The 19179-nt window shown below is 42.7% G+C and overlaps 3 protein-coding genes across 3 annotated transcripts; 1 reads left to right on the top strand and 2 right to left on the bottom strand.

The window, feature by feature from the left end:
• Positions 1–3948: 3948 nt before the first annotated feature.
• On the bottom strand, positions 3949–5777 carry pigh (phosphatidylinositol glycan anchor biosynthesis, class H). The gene is made up of 4 exons (XM_080047904.1): positions 5293–5777; positions 4845–5054; positions 4605–4688; positions 3949–4435 (listed from the first exon to the last, which is right to left on the bottom strand). The coding sequence occupies exons 1-4, from the start codon at positions 5467–5469 to the stop codon at positions 4364–4366; spliced, it is 543 nt and encodes a 180-aa protein (XP_079904030.1). The 5' UTR covers positions 5470–5777; the 3' UTR covers positions 3949–4363.
• Positions 5778–6957: 1180 nt separating this feature from the next.
• zfyve1 (zinc finger, FYVE domain containing 1) lies at positions 6958–12683 on the top strand. Its single transcript, XM_080047902.1, has 12 exons — positions 6958–7513; positions 7605–7848; positions 8370–8630; positions 8729–8943; positions 9670–9776; positions 10066–10174; positions 10267–10364; positions 10544–10661; positions 11164–11334; positions 11434–11614; positions 11730–11843; positions 12435–12683. Exons 1-12 carry the CDS (start codon positions 7031–7033, stop codon positions 12665–12667), a joined length of 2334 nt encoding a protein of 777 aa, XP_079904028.1. The 5' UTR covers positions 6958–7030; the 3' UTR covers positions 12668–12683.
• An 89-nt stretch (positions 12684–12772) lies between these two features.
• wdr21 (WD repeat domain 21) lies at positions 12773–18957 on the bottom strand. Its single transcript, XM_080047903.1, has 13 exons — positions 18535–18957; positions 18305–18387; positions 17969–18126; positions 17542–17624; positions 17098–17203; positions 16797–16940; positions 16531–16580; positions 16336–16415; positions 16134–16226; positions 15875–15972; positions 15598–15774; positions 15220–15334; positions 12773–14887 (listed from the first exon to the last, which is right to left on the bottom strand). The coding sequence occupies exons 1-13, from the start codon at positions 18630–18632 to the stop codon at positions 14643–14645; spliced, it is 1530 nt and encodes a 509-aa protein (XP_079904029.1). The 5' UTR covers positions 18633–18957; the 3' UTR covers positions 12773–14642.
• Positions 18958–19179: the final 222 nt, after the last annotated feature.

Below are 19179 nucleotides of genomic sequence, written 5' to 3'. Positions count from 1 at the left end.
TGGATACTCATTCAACCCTTTGAACATAATACCAATAAATCTAACCCCCCCCCCCCCCTCCCCCAACAAGCAGGTTCAATTGGTTCAACAAGCAGGAAAAATGACTCATCTCGTCCTATCCTTTTTGGCCTTAGAGGAACATTAAAGAGACTCAAAACAGCCTCACGGCAGTGTCAAGAGGGCTGTTTGTATTAATGTGACCAAAGGGGATCCCACTCCATTGTTTTCGTATATTCTTCATTTTTTCTGTAAAGTCAAATTTCTCTATTATACTGTATTTTGAGTTGATGGCACTGTTGACTTTGGCCCAAATTGTCCATCGACCTGGATTATCAGGGCTCAGCAGTCAACTGAGATGACAACTTCACAGACAGCTTTTCCATTCAAAGTCACAGCTAGAGCATGAGCTAGAGCAGCAGTTGGGTCATTTGAAAAGAAGGGCGTGAACTTACTCAATGACATCATGAAAATGCTGTATGTGTTGCACAATGTCTGCAGCCCCCCCCCCCCCAAAAAAAAAAGAAAAAGAAAAAAAGAGTAGAGGATTAAAACAATTGCATGTTTGGTTGCCTATCATGGGAAGTTTTCATGATGAGATGCTGCAGCTACAATGCACATTTAATAAGTGCATATTGTTAAGGGTGCAGAGCGTTTTATAAGTTGTTCTTTTGTGCCAAGACCGGTTCTGCAATGCCACCCAGACCATGCTTATCCTCCAGCTCAGTCTTTTCTGCACTTCTGTTGTCATTGTAGTTCAGTGTAGGCTTTAGGAGGCAGCTAGAGCACTGTTTTAAAATGAATAGATTGGGTTTATACCTTTGCAGCTCTGCTAGTGTTTATTGTGATGTGTCAGTTAGGGAAACTGTCTATATAAATGTCTAAATAAAGCTGTATTCCCTATCCAAATATATTCTCATTGTCTAAAAAGCACTTATTCAAGACATTTTCTACAGCTTGCTTTCTTTTACAGGCCGCATTATCCTGTTACCATGCACATAATATACAAAGAGTTTAATTTGTTTGAAAGTTCTTGGTATTAAGGCACAATACGGTTATGCAGTAAGAGTCCTCTAGGTAAGCTCCAATGACAAACAGTCAGGGTAAACTGATAGGGAACCTTAAGTCCAAAATTCAAAACAAAACAGATTTTCTCCACTAACCGTAGAAAAAACCCAACTGCATTGTGTGTCAGGCAGATGGAGAATGAAGTATAGAGTGTATACAGTGAGGCAGGGAGGAGGGATTTTCTTTTTTGGATTCAAATCCAAACAGACATGTTACACCTGCCCCTATGGGCCAGTAGGTAGAGCGGATAGACTAAAGAAACAGTTCAAACAATACAATGACACTTTCCTTCTTCCGCATCTGTCAGTCAGGAACTCAATACTCAAGAAGAATAATAGCCTACAAAGACACAACACTACATACAGTATATGACATGACAAGCCTTGCACACATGTAAAGATTTTTGTTTGACCTCTCATGTAGGCTACCTCGGAGAAAAAGGATTTACACAGTAAATATGAGGTTGAGAGTTTGGGTTAGGCTACTACATGTATGTACTTTGCTAAGAGTTAGATGGGATGACAGATATCACTCGCAAGTAGGCTACCTGAAGTTGGTTAGCTTATAGCATAGATACTGAAAGTAACAGCTAGCCCTGGCTCAGTGGGAATGTGACAAAATCTGCCCACCATAGCAGCGCCTCTAAAGCTAACTAATAAACATGTCATACCTCTTCAGTGAGAATCAGCCATTTGCTTGTCTTACAAGGGGTCAGACTATTGGCTGGAAGCTCCTGCCAGGCAACAAGAGGAGACTCCAGGAAGTTACTGGCAGGCCAAGAAATAGAGTTTAAACATAAATATATCCGCATGTCGCCTACTCAACAAATGAAACATGACATGTTAATTAGTGAGCTTTAAATATGCTGGAAGATGTATTTTTTTCTTTCCTTTGCACAAAGTGAGGCTAGCTGTTTCCCCATTTACAGTAATTAAGCTAAGCTAACCAGAGCTGGCTGTTGCTAACAGAAATATATAAAAGTGGTAGGTCTATCCATCTTTTCATCTAGCTTGCAGAAAGAAATGTGAATAACGTACTTTACAAATGTTGAATAATCTTTTAACTTTTCTCACAACCTCTGAATGTGTCATGATTATTGTTTGATGTGTTGCAGGTGTGTGTGTGCACTGCAGGTGGTAAAGGGGCCACTCCCCATCTCAGTGGGGCTCCGTTCCCTCCTCTCCCTAAACCATGAGCCTTCCACACCCAAAAAAACAATAAGCTTACTTCAGACACAGTTTACACCACCAGCATTACTCAATCGTTTAGATTAAAGGGAGAAATACACAAAATACATAAATCATCCTACATATTTTAATTTAAAGAACTGTTGAAACAGGACAGACAACATGAGTTCACTATAGAGTAGTTATTTTTATTAAAGCTCAAAACATCCATAGGACTAAGAGAAGTGAGGCACAAAAGTACATGTGCTATTACAGGCCTTTTATAAACGGTAATTAACAGTCCACACCTCTGGCTGAAGAAAAGGCTCACTGTGTTTTTGGCCTGCCAAACCTCCACACTACCTATGATTTACAATCAGGTAGGGGGTATAGCTGTTTTATGAGGCCTATTCAGAAGCCCTGAGGTGTCACCACCGGTCACTCCCAGGTTTTTTCTCCTCTGCCTGGGTTCCTGGCCATTTCGCACCTCCAGGAGGGACTATTATCCTGTCAGAGGGCCACTCTTCACAGCAGCGTAACGCTTCGCCCCGTGAAAATCACACCCCTCTGCCTGTTTTGTGGGCCTGAGGAGCGCGGAGTTCACACACAGGTCTGCCCACATATGGTCATGGAGGATAAGAATGAAGGGGAAAAAACAAAGGCCTGAAGGGGGAACACAGGCGGAGTGGTGGTGAAAACACAGGCTCTGAACTTTAAATTGTGAGCAATAGAGACCCATTAAGGTGTTTCAACCATCGTTATAGATTATTAACAACCAGGAGGCATTTTGAGGGGGAAACCTCTTTGCATCCGCCTCACTTGAATATATTTATATAGCATCTCTTTTAAACAGTGCTACAACGTAGGCCTACTTTGAAGGTGGAATCAGTGATTCTGGAGAACGCCTGTTGTCAAAATCATTTTATATTTCCTCGCAATCCACTACCTGGAAAATCTGGTGTTAATACACAGTTTAGGCTATGTGAACTGGTATGTAAATAAAAGGGGGCCACTGTAGCTATAACATGCCTGTTAACAGAGCCTAGGCTGTGTATTAACTCTTGGATTGGATTTATTTTTCAGCACACAAACAGCATTGTTAGGTAGCAGATTGTGAGGAGATATTCACTGATTTTGTCAAAAAGCTATTTTGACAACAAGCATTCTCCAGAATCGTTGACTCCACCTTTAAAGTAAGCAAAGGTTGTTTTAAAGTATGCACACTTCACCCATTGCTTCTTTGTTTTGGTGTTATCTTAAACATCTTAGAACTTAAACATTAATCGGAAATTACATGTTTTGTGCCTAATAGAAAATCATTATACCAATTAAAATCTAACAAGAAGGTAACAGTAAAAGTTGTAGCGAAGGGTCAAAACGTATACACTCTTTAAACTCTCTTAAAACAGGTATGTTACAAAGACAGACACAAGTTAGGTGGCTGCCTCTAAGAGATGAAGGTATATATAGTTATGAGGAAGTGGAAATATATTTGAGGAAAAGGCGTGGATGTTTATTTTTAAAAATGGACTGTACAAACACAGTACATCTGGCACTAGCTTGAGTTAAGTGTGGTGCTGCCCCCTACTGGGAAAGGCAGTGGGAAGTAAGGCTCCACAAACACATTAACCCAAAGTAGGATTGCAAATAATGAAGGAACAATAATCACTTTATTAGGTTTTATTCAAATTATTATTATCAAAAATACAGTGTGGGAGTGCTTATAAAATACAGACATTGGCATAATTATTAAATTAAAAACTAAACACCTATATTTAAAAAACGTGTAATTGTAAAAAGGGTATCTTTTAACACAAATTCAGTTAAATAGTTTGGCTCATAGGTTTAAACAAGTTGTCTAACAACAGTGCTATTAAGTTATTCAAGTAACTAAACAATCAAGTACAATATAAAGGCATTTTAACAATAATATTGATCTTTAAAACGTGGCAACAGATTATATTCACATCATGTGTGTATTCACAGATGGCGTGAACATCAAACAGGAGGTACCAAAGTAAAAGAAAAACAACCTGCTTTCTGCTTCAAAAAAATAAACACAACAATACACATTTAAAAATAACAAAAAATAAATGCTAGAAAAGTATTAGAAATGTCTGATACTGGTGACATCAGCACTTTGAAAGAATCTCCTGACAGCTTTTGTAAACCTTCTCCAAGCAGTTCAGCCTCGGCTTTGAACTCTGAAAAATGACGAAAGCAGTTTGATTAGAAAGGATGAGACCGTGAGTATCAAACACCTTCATGCAGGAGGTAAACAAGACAGTAAACACCAAAAATACATTTGAAAAGCAAGTTGCTGTAAGAGATATTCAGTATGTGTAGTTGAGTACACTATGAAATCAATCTCACCTGAAACAACGGTACAACACTTGACACTGCACTAGGTTCTGAGGGGTCCTTCAACAGCACACAGAGATAGTAGATGATTTGATGCTGAAACAAAAGCATTAGACAAAGTTCAACCCATCTCACAAAATCATAAACTGACATAAATGTAGTATGAATAATACAGACTAATACAGACTAATGATATGAATGATGAAAATGTGCACACAAATGGAGGAGAAAGACATAAATGCCCTTACTCACCATATAAATAGCTTCATTGATGACGATATCCTTGATCTTGCTCATCTCAATGAATGTGGTGATCTCACGGCCTGATGCGTAGCTGGAGGACAACTGAATGCCCAAGGAGCCAATGAGAAGCAGGGACTCGTGGTCCACCTTCACAAAGTGGATGTGAAGCATCATGCCAACCAGGGTGACTATTATAGCGCTGGACAAAACTGCTGTGTTCTGCAAGAAGAGGGAAAAACATTCAAAATAATAATGTCAAATACAATAAGTAATCTGGTATGGGATGTGATGGAAGTGACCCTATACATATCAAGTGAAGACAATATAACCTGAAACTAAGTAGGTTTAGAAAGTTGTATGTAATTACTTTTACTCTATGCTACCCTTTTAGCTATTAAAGAAGTGTACAGGATCGAGGCGTAGGCATGTGATTAGAGCTGCGATCCATTGGTCTTACGTCTGTAAAGAAGAAGATGGTGTAAGCCAAAAGCCACACACAGCAGGTGTACACCATCACTTTGCCGATGGACACTTTGGGGGAGCTGACGGTGAACTCCCTGCAGAAACCTGAGTGACTCTGACAGTCCAGAGAAATGGCTCGGCCGGAAATGTCAGTGAAGGCTTCGTTCTCCATCACGATCGCCACGAAAACAGGGAGAGTCGAAAGACAGCGGACATGCAGTGAACTAAAAACAGGGTTAGTTTAGCTAACACAGAAGACAGGTTAGCATTGAAGCTAGCTTTGGCTATCTGAACGGGCAAGGTCAGTCGCATAGAAAGTCTCAAAGCGGAGCTTCCTTTGACAGGAAAGGGCTAAATTATACACGCACACACGTTCGTACCTTAAATATATATATTAAAAATAAATCGCGTGTAAACTGCGAAAACACTGAATTTTCCCAGGACAAGTCTTATAATACGTAGATGATAGCTACAACTGTATTGATACCAAAATCAATTCTGACATTGGATGCACTTGGTACCGACACGAGAGTATTCGGGCTGGGTGGAGCTAGGCTACTGTAAATAAAATAAAAATTCAAAAATGAAAGCTTCACAAAGACCACAGGCCTTTCAATATTTAGTTCACAAAAAAAGTATGCCCCTGAAATTGTAGAGGACAAAGTGTGTACGGTACCTACCAAAATCAAGTTCAGTGTCCGCCTGCCTGTGTAAGCATCGGTATACTATAGTGAAAAAACAAGCGAACCCTTCAGCAGCTGGAAGGTGCAAAGCCTTATGGGTAACAGCTAGTATGTTTTCAGTTTGTTTATGTAGTCGGCGAGGTGTTGTCAAAGTACCTTTATAAACCACGTCAGAGGTCAAAGTTAGTGTATTTACTATCAAATGAAAGGCAATAGTTAGAAATGGAATAAAAGCACAGACTTTTAACCTCGTCTCTCTACTCAACTCCCAAATCCTCCACTTCCCAGAATGCACTGGGTTTGTATGACTTTTGAACTCTTGGATAAAAACAAGCCGATCAGCTGATGTAAAAGAAACAACATCAACAAGGGTCTGAGACGAAACAGCTCGGCCCGTTACACTTTCTCACTGTCGTTTATTGCCTTTATTTGGCAGACTGTCACGCGGCGATAGACAGCGCACGGGCCCCGTTTAAGACAGTGATGAGGCAGCAGTTCAGGTAAACAAGCCAGTCCTTCGTCTGCCGGACTGGTAGCCACTGCTAGGTGGTCAGTCGACTAAAACTGGACTTACGGTTGAGTTTTTTTCCCTCCTCAGGAGTGTGTCCTTTTGTGTCGCTAATGATAAATTAACTATGTGTTTTAGGGGCATTATGACGAGCATAAGGGGCTGATTCTAGATAGCAACATTACGTAAACAAAGACTTGAGATGCAGGGAAGCTAATGTTAGTTAGCAAACTGTTGTGCCAAAACAAAGTCACTAGTCTAGTGAGGCGGTTGTGAAATTGCTGCCTGGACTTGCTCTGCTACAGACTCCACACCCTTATTAATGATAATAATATTAAATAGTGATAAGGTCTTCAGCTGAACTTTTCGCTGTACTTTTCCCCAGTATTGCATACTAGTGACTTTGCTTTGTTTTAGTTAGTTTGAACACAAAAGGTTACATCACATCTGGTCAGAGAGTCATCTTCCACTGTGTTGCACTTTGCACTCCTAGTTATACTTTCAGTAACCAAGGGACAACGTCCTGACCTGTCAGCTTTGAGATGAGTGGTCCAGCAGTAGATAAAGGAATGAACACAGTGCTGGGCTGTCAGGAGAGCTACGCCTGTGGGGGCTCTGACGAGGCTGCGTACGAGTGTGACGAATGTGGCAGCCTACAGTGTGCCCGCTGCGAACTGGAGCTCCATCGTCAGGAGCGGATGAGGAATCACGACCGGGTTCGGATTTCACCGGGCCACGTTCCATTCTGCGACTCGTGCAAGGGCGACAGCAGCTGCTCTGTCAACGGCGGACGGCTCAGGGCGGTGGTGCGCTGCCAGGGCTGTAAGATCAACCTGTGTCCGGACTGCCAGAAACGCACCCACAGCGGAGTCAACAAGAGGAAGCATCCACTGACACCGTACCCACCTGCCAAAGCTCCACAGGAAGACAGCGCCACCGCCGCCGAGTCGCAGATGGAGATCCTGAAAGCCGAGCTGGACAAGGTGTGCAGCTTCCTCTTGGTGGACGAGAGGGAGGAGATGAAGGTAAAGCACTCAAGAGCTTGTTTTTTTGATGGCACCCTTCATTAATGCTTTGTTCTGACAATGGGGATCTAATCATTTTGTGGATTCTCAGGTGAAGGGTGAGGATGAGTTTGTGAGCAGATTGGGCTGCAGGCCGGACGAGCTTCTTAAAGTGGTCTCCATCTTTGGAAACACCGGGGAGGGCAAGTCCCACACCCTGAACCACACGTTTTTCCTCGGACGAGAAGTTTTCAAGACCTCGCCCACCCAAGAGTCCTGCACCGTGGGGGTGTGGGCAGCTATGGACCCTTTACATCGGGTGGTAGTCATCGACACAGAAGGACTTCTCGGGGCTGGTATGGGACAAAAAACGTATTTGCTTAAAATCATGAAATTTACATGGGGAATAGAAAACAGGTTAGCATGGTGAGACCAGCCCGACCTTGCAAGCTTCACATTAGTTTCTCTCAAGCAGATCAGTCTGGATTTCTCCGATCTGTTCGGGGTGGAGCCACCAAAAAATTACTGGGCCAATCAGGGCCTGCATTCTCAAGTGGAAGGAAGCTTCTGATTGGTTCATGTAGTCGCAAAACTAGCCTGGTGAGACCAGCCATATCTCAAGAGGTTATTCGTCGACCCTTGTTGACGTCAACGACTACAAAAGCCAATCGGGGGCTGCCTTTCATTAATGGACGGAAAGTGGGGTTGACCTGGTCTGACTTTAGGCTAGATTGACGGGGCGGGCTCCTCCCCACAGAGATTTGAGAAAGTCCAGACTGATCTGCGGTAGACAAATGAATGTGAAGCTTGTGAGATCAGGCTGGTATCGCCAGTCTATAGACAGGTATTCACTACTATGTTTCCCCTCCCATATCAGGAGCCAATCAGGGTCAGCGAACTCGGCTGCTCCTCAAAGTCCTTGCCATCTCAGATTTGGTCATCTACCGAACCCATGCCGACCGTCTCCATGACGACCTCTTCAAGTTCCTTGGCGACGCGTCGGATGCCTACCTGAAACATTTCACCAAGGAGCTGAAAGCCACCACCACCCGCTGTGGTCTGGACGTCCCGTTGTCCACTCTGGGTCCAGCCGTCATCATCTTCCACGAGACCGTCCACACTAAGCTACTGGGATCAGGTACGTGATGATAGAATGATTTTTATTGTTTGTGTCTACTGTACTTTGTACCAATTCAGAAAAAGAAATCCCTGGTCCTATTCCTTCTCTTTCTCCAGACAAACCAGCTGAATCTGTGGAGCGTCTTCTCCAGGAGCGTTTCAGGAAGCTGGGTCTGTTTCCAGAAGCGTTCAGCTCCGTCCAGTACCGTGGGACTCGGACCTACAACCCCCCCACCGACTTCAGCGGTCTGCTGCGTAGCCTGGAGCAACAGCTGGATAACAACACCACTCGCTCGCCACGCTCTGCGAGTGTCATCTACAAGGCCCTGCAGGTAGCCAATGCTTGTTTCTATGAAGACGTGTGCATTATATTCTACTGTAAGTGAGATTTTGTAATGTGATGTAGAGAGAATACATGTGTAAACTGTTAAAACCCAAATCCACAATATCCTTCTAACTATGTCATTTGGGGAGTCAGTTGCCTGATAGTAAGTCTCTGAAAAGAGTGAGGCATTATTATCAATCCAAAGTTAAAGATATTGTCATTTAAGTTTGATAAACGTTACAGAAACAAGTATGCAACCATGGCAGGACACTGCCCGAATGTTCTGTAATAACAATGACTGTTGCTATGGGGAAAGTTTGATCAGCCGCGCACACACACACACACACGGACACACACACACACACACACACACACACACACACACACACACACAGTCCTTTCAAACAGTCTAGTCAGTAAAAAAGCTATTCTTGTTTGTTGTATAATATTGTATATTTCTGAACATACAGTATTTTTTTTTTAAATCCGATTTTTGTAAAAGCTTATTGAGACCTCCAACTTTAATATCCTTTTTTTTCCTATGTTAGACCAGGTTTCCAGAGGCTTTAATATTTAATTGGCTTGTGTTTTACCTTCACAAAAAAGATGTGAAGCATCATACTGAGCATAGCAGTGGATAGAACAGCTGTGTTGAGATGGAAGAAGACATTCACACAGAATGAGCTAGACTTGCTTACAGTGAACGTTACTGAGTCTTGGTTTCTTCCTTCAGGCCCTGAGCGAGAGCTTTTGCGGGGAGATTCCAGATGAGCACGTGGCCAATAACTCATTCTTCCCAGATGAGTACTTCACCTGTTCCAGCCTCTGCCTCAGCTGTGGGTACGTGTCTCTCTGCTCACTGCACCTTTTGTAGTCCGTTAACAAAAAGGACACATTAGAATCAGTGAGACTACAAAGCAAATATGACAGAAAATATGTCACATTGTAAAACTGCAAAACATTTTTATCTGCTTTTTTTAATGTAATTTCAAAATGTGTAACAATATTTTCTTTTTTAATTGTGCTTGATAATGTTTGATGAAGTTCACCCACAAATAATTAACGTTAATATCTCGCTAAATTCTTAGCAATCAAATTCTTTGTCTCTCTGCTTCGCTCCGCTTTTTAGTTCGGGTTGTAAGAGAAGCATGAATCACTTGAAGGAAGGACTCGACCACGAAGCCAAACAACGCTGCCGCTACTCTGCACAGTATGACAACCGCATCTACACTTGCAAAGTAAGTACAAACCCCTCAACATGTCACACATGCATGTATTTAGAGTGTGTCCTGCTGGAAGACGTGCTAAGTGCCTGTGCTGGACTTCTTAGGCCTGCTATGAGGGAGGGAAGGAGGTAATAGTGGTTCCCAAGACGACGGCCTCTTCAGACTCACCGTGGTTTGGCTTGGCCATCTACGCCTGGTCTGGGTGAGTCCAACTGCCACAGAAACCTTTGGAAGAATTATTCTTGCAGTTTGATCATCCCTCTTTTTTCAAATTAAGTTCTATTTGCCTGTTAACAATTCTAACAACAACAGGAAGTGCTAAGACGAATGCAAATCAGAAGGCAACATAATCTGTATCCTTGAAACTTTGTCTTTGTCCAGGTATGTAATCGAGTGCCCCAACTGTGCAGTGATCTACAGAAGCAGGCAGTACTGGTATGGAAACCAAGACCCAGTGGAAACAGTGGTCAGAACAGAGATCCAGCACATCTTCCCTGGGGTGAGGACACAGTCCCAACAGCCTTAATGAGATCCTGCTTAAAACAATTCAACAAAGTTTCAAGCCAAGTATTCATAGGTTTTCTGTCGACTTAATATCGTAACGTCCACTGCGAGCAGCATTTGGAATATATATTTTATCCCTTGTGTGTAGGCAATCGAGGAAACAAATGCAAAATGGTGTTTATGAACCTTTTCCATAACGTGCATACTCAGTCAAAAGTTTAGAAGCCTTAATGCCAACCATTTATCATGCTAAATGAAGGTCTATGCTACTGACATTTAGAAATTAAGAGTGACAACTTCTGTCAGCCTGGTATTGAGTATTCAGCGATAATATTAAGTCACACTTAACGTATAAACATGACTGAAGTGCTGCACACTGTAATTTTGTATTGTAAACCTCTTACAATATATAAATACAGTATGATGCATGTACAAGAGATGGTGTATTCCTTTGTATCCATACTATGTTGTTCTCTTCTTTTCCTATTCCCCCCCAGTCTGATGGTTTTTTGAAAGACAACAACAATGCTGCCCAGAGACTGCTGGATGGAGTCGCGTACATTTCTCAGTCTGTGTCTGAACTCAGCGTCAAGCCTGCCAAAGCTGTAACCTCCTGGCTTACCGACCAGATCGCCCCTACTTACTGGACACCCAACTCCCTTATCCTGGTACAGAACATTAAAAAAAAATTGACTTAGATGTAAAATGTCCACATTGTGTCTCATCAAGAAATCTTATCACCTCTTCAACGTGTGTGTGTGTTGCAGAAATGCCATAAATGTGGAGAAGAGTTCCAGCACAACGACTCCAAGCACCACTGTCGTTCCTGTGGAGAGGGATTCTGCGATTCCTGCTCCTCAAAAACCCGTCCGGTCCCAGAGAGGGGCTGGGGCCTCGCACCCGTCCGAGTCTGCGATGCCTGTTTCCACAACAGGGGAATCCCAACCGGTATGCTATCCAGTTCCTTACTTTGACTTTTCTGTGTGTTGAGTCCACAAATTCAATGTTATATGACTAACAATGTTTTTTTTGTGTGTCATTCCTGTGTGTTTCCCTGTTGCAGAGTTGCTGGATGCTGCCTTGGAGGAGGAGGGAGGCACCCTGATAGCCAGGAAAGTTGGGGAGGCGGTTCAGAGCACTTTGGGAGCCGTAGTTGGTGCCATCGACATACCACTCGGTGAGCATTAGATATGTCTGCGTTATCAAAGCAATGCAGGTATAGATCACCTCTAATGGAAACTTTACTCTATTCAGCTGTTGTTCAACAGTGAAAACAAGTCCACATATACTGACGCTGTAAAAACTTAGTGGTAGATTTCACAATGTGTGACTTCCACATCCAGTGGGTCCATTTGTAAAGCATTAAGACGGACGTCTCTTGGTTAATGCACTTGTGACTCAGAATGCCACTGCACTTGTGACTCAGAATGCCACTGTATTCCACCTATAGAATATATATATAAATATCTTTCAGCCCTAATCCATAACCAAAATACTTGAGAAGTGCTGGTTTTTCCCCAGTACCAGAGTTTTGTGTTATTTAATTCCATTTGATTTCTTCAATAGGGACGATGCAGTTTTGCATAGTTTCAATTCAAAGAATGTAACTATTGTCCTGCACAGAAAGTTTAAAGCTTTCACTAATAATGTACAACCCTTTGTCCCTATTTTGGTAACTGAATCAACATACAACACCTTCACAAATTCAGTATAATTATATAGTCATTGTAACAACCACCACTGCCCTGTCTGCTTGCTGTGTGTGCAGGCCTGGTGAAGGACGCAGCTCGGCCGGCCTACTGGGTGCCGGATCAGGACATCCACTGCTGCAGCGAGTGCCAGAGGGAGTTCTCGGCGCGCCTCTCCATCCACCACTGTCGAGCCTGTGGCCAGGGCGTGTGTGACGACTGTTCCCAGGAGCGCCGCCCTGTGCCCACCCGCGGCTGGGACCATCCAGTCAGGGTCTGCAACGGCTGTAACCAGAAACCTGGCGAGCTCTAGCAGGAACATAAGGACGCTTACCTATAGGAAAATTGGAATTTACAACATTTTGACTTCAGTTTCAAAAGCTTCAGTTCCCTGTTTGTATTCCTCCCCCCCTCATCTTAAGTGTCATCTCTCTGCTGCCACTAGACTGTCTTTGGCAGGTTGGACCTTTTTTTTTTCTTCTTTTTTAACGCTGTCCTTGCATCACTTGAGTCCCCTTGATGCTATTTCCCTTTGATATGCCTATATCATATACACTGTGAACAATACCATTCAGTCAGAGTGAGAATTGAATATCATCAATGGTAGGAGGGTGAAAACAATGTTTTATGAAAGTGAGTGTTGTATGTGCTTGCTTACGGTTGAGTTCAGGTGAATTTCCATGTACCCCTTTAATTAATCCTTTAAAATGTGTTCTGATGCACACCAAACCCTGATCCCAGTAGTACTATTAGCACCTTTTATAGTCTGGGGGGTGGGGGTACATGTGTAAACCATTTTTTAACTTAAGTACTGACTTAGCAGCTGAGACTGATTCCAGGTAAGCACTTTCTATCTGAGATTGATTCTACAGGAGCTCTAGATACAGCATTGTTTCTGCTCAAGAGGAGACGATGGTACGCTTGAAAAATGATCCCCCTCAATGATTTATCATGCATGTTTGTGATGGATGTACAGTAGTTTTCCTCTGCTTTGGTCCTGCAAGCTTTAGCTTTTCTGTGGCTCTATGGCTTTAGGAGGAATCCAAACAATCAGAAGGCAATGATGTACTGTAGCACCGAGATGCATTCCAACCTCTAGAAATACTTAGTACTAACTGCATAAGCAATCCCTTGATCCATTAGTGGTTGTTGGGCCATTTAAATGGGCAGATGATACTGGAACATCCTTAATAAGGCTGTCCACATTGACTGTTGAAATTTTACATAAATTATACATATATATATAAAGGGGGTGCTAAACAAAAGTTTACTTTAATAGGGAAATGTTTTAAATGGCATTGTTTTGTAAAAACTACTATCATGACATATTCTGACTGCAGTTGGAGGGAAATGCAACATTAATTGCTTCCAGAGAGTGGCTGGCTCACAGTAGCAAAATGGTAGAGAAAAGATTTCAAACCATCTTTGAGGCTGGCCCCTCAAAACGGGAGATAATGAAGAGTATTGCTGTACTCTGACAACTCAGGCTGTGTAGCTAGTTAGCTAGGAGCATCAAGTAAGCAACGTTTAAGGTTGCCTTTATTGCAATGGGACTGTATCTGACAATTATCTGATAAATATGACATGTGATGCTGTTGGGCTTTATACTGGACGACTAGGAATTTGCAGATGACTGTAATGACGGTTAACATGGATGGATTTTCTTTCAATTTCAGACTTGGAGAGTTGGTTTGGTCTTTATGTCAACAGATAAGCAAAAATAACACATTCACCTGAAATCAGTGAATTTAAAAGTTCCTTTCTTAGAGAGAATGGAATACAAATATCACAAGGAACAAATCAATACCTTTCATGTATGCTAATACAGTATGTATTAAACTTCAGAAAACTCAACTTTGTGTGTGTCATTTAGGAGCAAATGCAACAGATCAGTCAACAAAAATGAGAAATGTCGATTAACAGTATGAATTATTGCAAACATTTCAATCATACAAATCCTACATCGCTCTAGAAAAGTAGTCAATCATGTCATAAGAGCACTTTTAATGTAAAGGTTACAGAAACCACTATCTTCACTGTGTGCACTCGTGTATTGAGCACCATTCCTTTTGGCAAAAATAACATTCCCCTGAGACTTTGATGCAACTCTGGTGACGATCATCTTCCCAATCAAAAGGTTCAGTACAACCTTGTGTGGTAATGAACAGCGAACGGACCATGCCTTTTCAATTATAAAATACCTATAGATATTGTATACAATTATAACCCTATTGCTACATTTGGCAACAAAATGACCTTTAGTGTCCTTGTTGTTTATGAAGCAATTTTCAGTCTTTTTCCCTGACGCCAGCTTGCTGCTCTCCTCCTTCCTGGTAGTCGGTGTTGTAAGGGAAGTAGTACAAGTCGTGTTTGACGGCCATGAGCAGCCCGGGGAGCCCCCTGCAGCCGCCCAGCTTGGAGGAGAAGACCACACTGGGGATCATGTCATTTGCGGCTGGGTGCGGTGATGGGATAGTCCTCAGTAGGTGGCCATCTTTTAGGCTCCATAACCTTGTGTAGCAATCCTGACCCACTGAGAAAAGAAACAAATGCAAAATGAGCATTTATGTTATTTTAACCCCACCATGGTTGGAAAGCAACTTGAGAAAGACGCGAGACATATTTGGCAGGCTTCGGGTTCTCTAAAGCGATCTCTGAAATGCTTTCTCTGGCCGCAGTGTATTTTTATCCGCACGGGCGCCGATTGCTCAATCTCGAAGCTCGTGTCGATTTACACCAGGCATGTCAGAACGCAGTAGATGTAAACCTAGTGCTATCTCCTTGACCACGTCAGTTTAACAGTCAATAGTTTCACAGTATAGTCACTACTACAATGTTGAAAGAGTGTGTTTTGTCATCTCCTACCTGCCAACAAAAGCCCCTCTGGCTCATTGACGTGGATGGGAAGGTAGGCGTGCTCATTGTGGTGCCCTTTGTACTCCTGCACTGGCTTTGTCACGCGCACATCCCACAGCTTAATCTGCACATAAGAGAATAAACCCACAAAGCTAAAGTAATAACAGAATCCACATGGGTTCATATTTTTTAATTATCTTCTCAAGGAGCCCAGGATATTGTTAGTATGCTGGGTAAATACAAGCGTAGCGTGCATGTAATCCAAGCTTATTCCAGATAGTCAGCACGCTATTGACCAAATTTCCCCAAATGTAGCCTCAGAACCAAAACAAGTCATTTTGGACAGGACCCAAAGTATGACCCATTGTTTCAAGCTAATAACCTGACCTGGCCCAGCATGTCAGCAGCAAGCAGGTAGTTCTCGTCTTGCAGGACGCGCACAGAGGTGATGGCCGACTCTTGATGGAAGCGACTGGCCTTGCAGCTTTGATCCCTGCGGCCGCGCTGCCGCAGGTCGATGCTGAAGATCTCCCCTGACCGGCAACCATTAAACAGCACGGGGACCTGGGGGCAAAAATACAGCGTTTTTTTTTTTATCTTGGCATTTGTCTTTAAAAAGTGAACTCCAACATGCTTTTAAATCACTTGTAAACAGATAACTCACCCTTAGGGCAAACTGCTGAGCTAAGACATCGCTGCCAGTGCCATACGTCTGTGTTCGGCCCGTCTCTGCATCCTTCACTATCACCCTACGAGAAAGGCCTGCCGGCAAATACGCAAGAGGACATTATTATTTTAGATTTTCACATCTGTGAGGAGGAAATATATGCACAATCACTTAATATAAGCTAGTGATGATGATTTTCTTATTATCACATGTGATAAGGGTCATATATATATGTATATATATATATTTCACAGACCGGTGCTGAAGGTCTTGTCAAACTGAGGGTTGAGGCACCAAGCACAGGACCAGGCTGACGATATCTTAAAGCTACACAGCATTCCGGGCTGGTCTGACGAGAGAAAAAGGAGAGGGGACAAAAAGTTAACATGTAGTTATGTACAATAGGCGTACATAAGTGAGCATCATACACAATGTGAGACGATTGTGTTGAATACAACCTGGGTTTGAGTTGCTGAAGAGGGACGCAGGAAGTAAACTGACGCAGCCAGGGGTGTCCGCCGCTCCTACCAAACACAGCCTGACAGTCCGCTCGGTCAAGGACAATATAGGCAGCGTCCAAGTAGCAAGTACGGTAAGACTTAAGACATGTAGGCTGAATAAAGAGGAGCACTTTTAAAGCTGAGGAAGGATACAAGACGTGGGAGTCTGGGTAGTTGACCGAGGCCCAGCAAATGGAATTCACCTAAAAAAAAAAAGATGTCGCCAGAGGTGTCAACACACATTTACATTTTCACTGACCAATCTGATATTTATTTTTGTATACCGGGCTTTTAAGGGGATTAAGTTGGTTATTAAAGCCTTAGGTAATGAGATTCATCTAAATATTTTAATTATGATCAAAAAGGGCACCATAAACATGAGTAAGATGTGTACAGTGAGGAGATAAAAACACTCCGACCTTGCGGTTGGTGAAGTAGAGGTTGTCGCACATCTCCACAGACAGAGAACCTCGGCTGCTGCTGCTGAAGTTCATGATGCCGTACTTGCAGCCTCCGTGCGACACATCGTTGACCGTGAACACTCGCTCACATGCCGAGTCCCCCTGAGATAGACCAGGAAGGAAAACACAAAGGAAAAAGTTATTTTTACAGATCAATTCAAACTCTAAATTATACAGAAAAATGTGTTCCTGCGGTGCATCTACTACGACTGCAATATTATGCACCCATGGCATTACGTGTGCCTGTGTGTCTTCTCACCACTATGAGTCTGAAGTTGTCGGTGTTAGGGTTGCTGCTGCTGTCCGCGCTCTGGATCTCTAGCTTGTGGCGTCTCATTTCGCTGACCTTCACCTCATGGACCAGCCTGGAGGCACACAGTGACCATGGTAACACAGGCTACGATCATCAATGGACAATGTGGGTATTTATTTTCTTATTTTTTTAGAAATGTGTGCCAATGAGATGAATATAAATTCAATCAAAATCATTTAAACTCCCATGATTCAAAGAGGCAGTGCATAATCATGGCTATGTTTCATCCTGTTTTTGTTTCTTTTTCACTTTCTCAAGCTTCACATCCAGAAACGATTATCATTACAGTTAGACATGGTTCTGCTGAGGTTATTTTCTCAAATGTATTACAGCTGTGGGTTGTCATAGCAGTTTATAGGAAACAAAGAGAATGTGTCTGTGACACTCTACCTGCAATAAGAATTCTCAGGTAAAAGGCCAAGGTGTCTCTTCTGCAGCAGTAGCGAAGTGTTCAGTCCTTTTCTTGGTGCTTTCTGTGAATAAGATAGCACATGACCTTTATTGAACAAAGCATTCAAGCCATCCAGTCTTACAGTGTGTGTTTGTATATGTGTGTAAGACCAGTGCTGATTCCCACCTCAGTAATGCAAAATTGGGACAAAGCAGCACAGTAAGGTAAAACTATTTTATTATACTCAATATGTTACATGTTTTAATGTAATATGTATGCATTTCAGATGACTGATTTTCTGTGATGTTAAGTGTCATCAGATTTAACAATAAAACATGTATTTTTCCTCTGGAAAGATAAACCAGAAGATGTGAGGTCCACTTGCCTCACAATTGACGCTTCAAGCACAAGCAACAACAGACTCACTTTTCTGGGCTTTTCATCCTCTGCCAGCATCTTGTTTCTCTGCTTCTCCCTTTCTTTCTCCTGCAACTGCTCTCGGGTCAGCGGGTTGCAGTTGTTGTGTCCAGGCAACACGCGGAAGTAGCGATTTTTCTCCTGATCAAAGTAGAAACCGGGCAGCTCTGGCAACAGAACAGGGGACAAATTCAGGCATGAACATTGATTTTGTGGTCACTTTCGAGTTATGTCCCTGAATGACTGACTTCATGTAGGATATAGATACCATTCTTCTGTGAAAACACTCTCTGAATCCATATTATTCAACTGTGGAGAGACTGAGTATGGGGAAAGTGTACTCACCTGGTGCAGCACTGCTGGCCTTAGAGGAGGAGGAAGAAGCGGTAGGCTGGTTTTCAGATGGCCCTGCTTCATTATATCCAGACCTGTAAACACAACACACACCACTTCATATTAACCTAAAGATGAATGGCAGTTGCAAACACAGTCTTGGCTATCTAGTGCTGACTATGACACGTCACATTTTCTTTACCCCAAGGCAAGTACGCGTGTCAATATTTCCTTTAACATACCACTGATCGTCCTGTGTGGGTCTTTGCCGGTTGCCTCTGTTCCTTTCGTGGCGTCGCCGGTGCGGTCGCTGTCCTTCTCGCCAGTTCCACTTCTTCATCCCCACTATTTGGGCCCCCTAAGTAGAAGAATCCTGGCCCCGCGTTGTTTGTCATGCACTCCTGTGTGTAGCTAGTTGACGCAGCATGTTTACTTGTTAGCCATTTGAAACCATTAGCATTCTTGAGCTAACTTTAGCTGCACACCTTTTTCGACACCTTTATACTAGGCCTGGAAACAAAACACAAATACAGCGGTACAGCTTTTTCAACAGTTTAACAAACACGCCTTCCGTTAGAAGTAAACTCAGTTTAATTTCTTATTTAACGGAGATAAGGCTACAGATAAAACACCTCATGAGCTAATCAACTGACTGCTGTACAGTGAGTTCCTGCCATGTTGTCCCGCCTCGGGTAGCATTCATTGGCTGGTAGCTAACAATAGTGCCTGACGTCGAAGGCACCCATTGGTTGTTTTCTTTGCGAACGCCACGAATCAGAAAAATGATGTAGGAATTTATTTGATTTAATTTGATTGATGGACGATAGAGATTTAAAACATATACCAACACAGAATGTATTCGCCCCGAACGCAGTGCATCTCATTTG

Source organism: Ammodytes marinus (genome assembly GCF_949987685.1).
Source record: "Ammodytes marinus genome assembly, chromosome: 19".
NCBI classification, from domain to species: domain Eukaryota; kingdom Metazoa; phylum Chordata; class Actinopteri; order Uranoscopiformes; family Ammodytidae; genus Ammodytes; species Ammodytes marinus.
The sequence above is the reverse complement of the archived record's forward strand: the minus strand, read 5'-3'. Positions and strand labels throughout refer to the sequence as shown.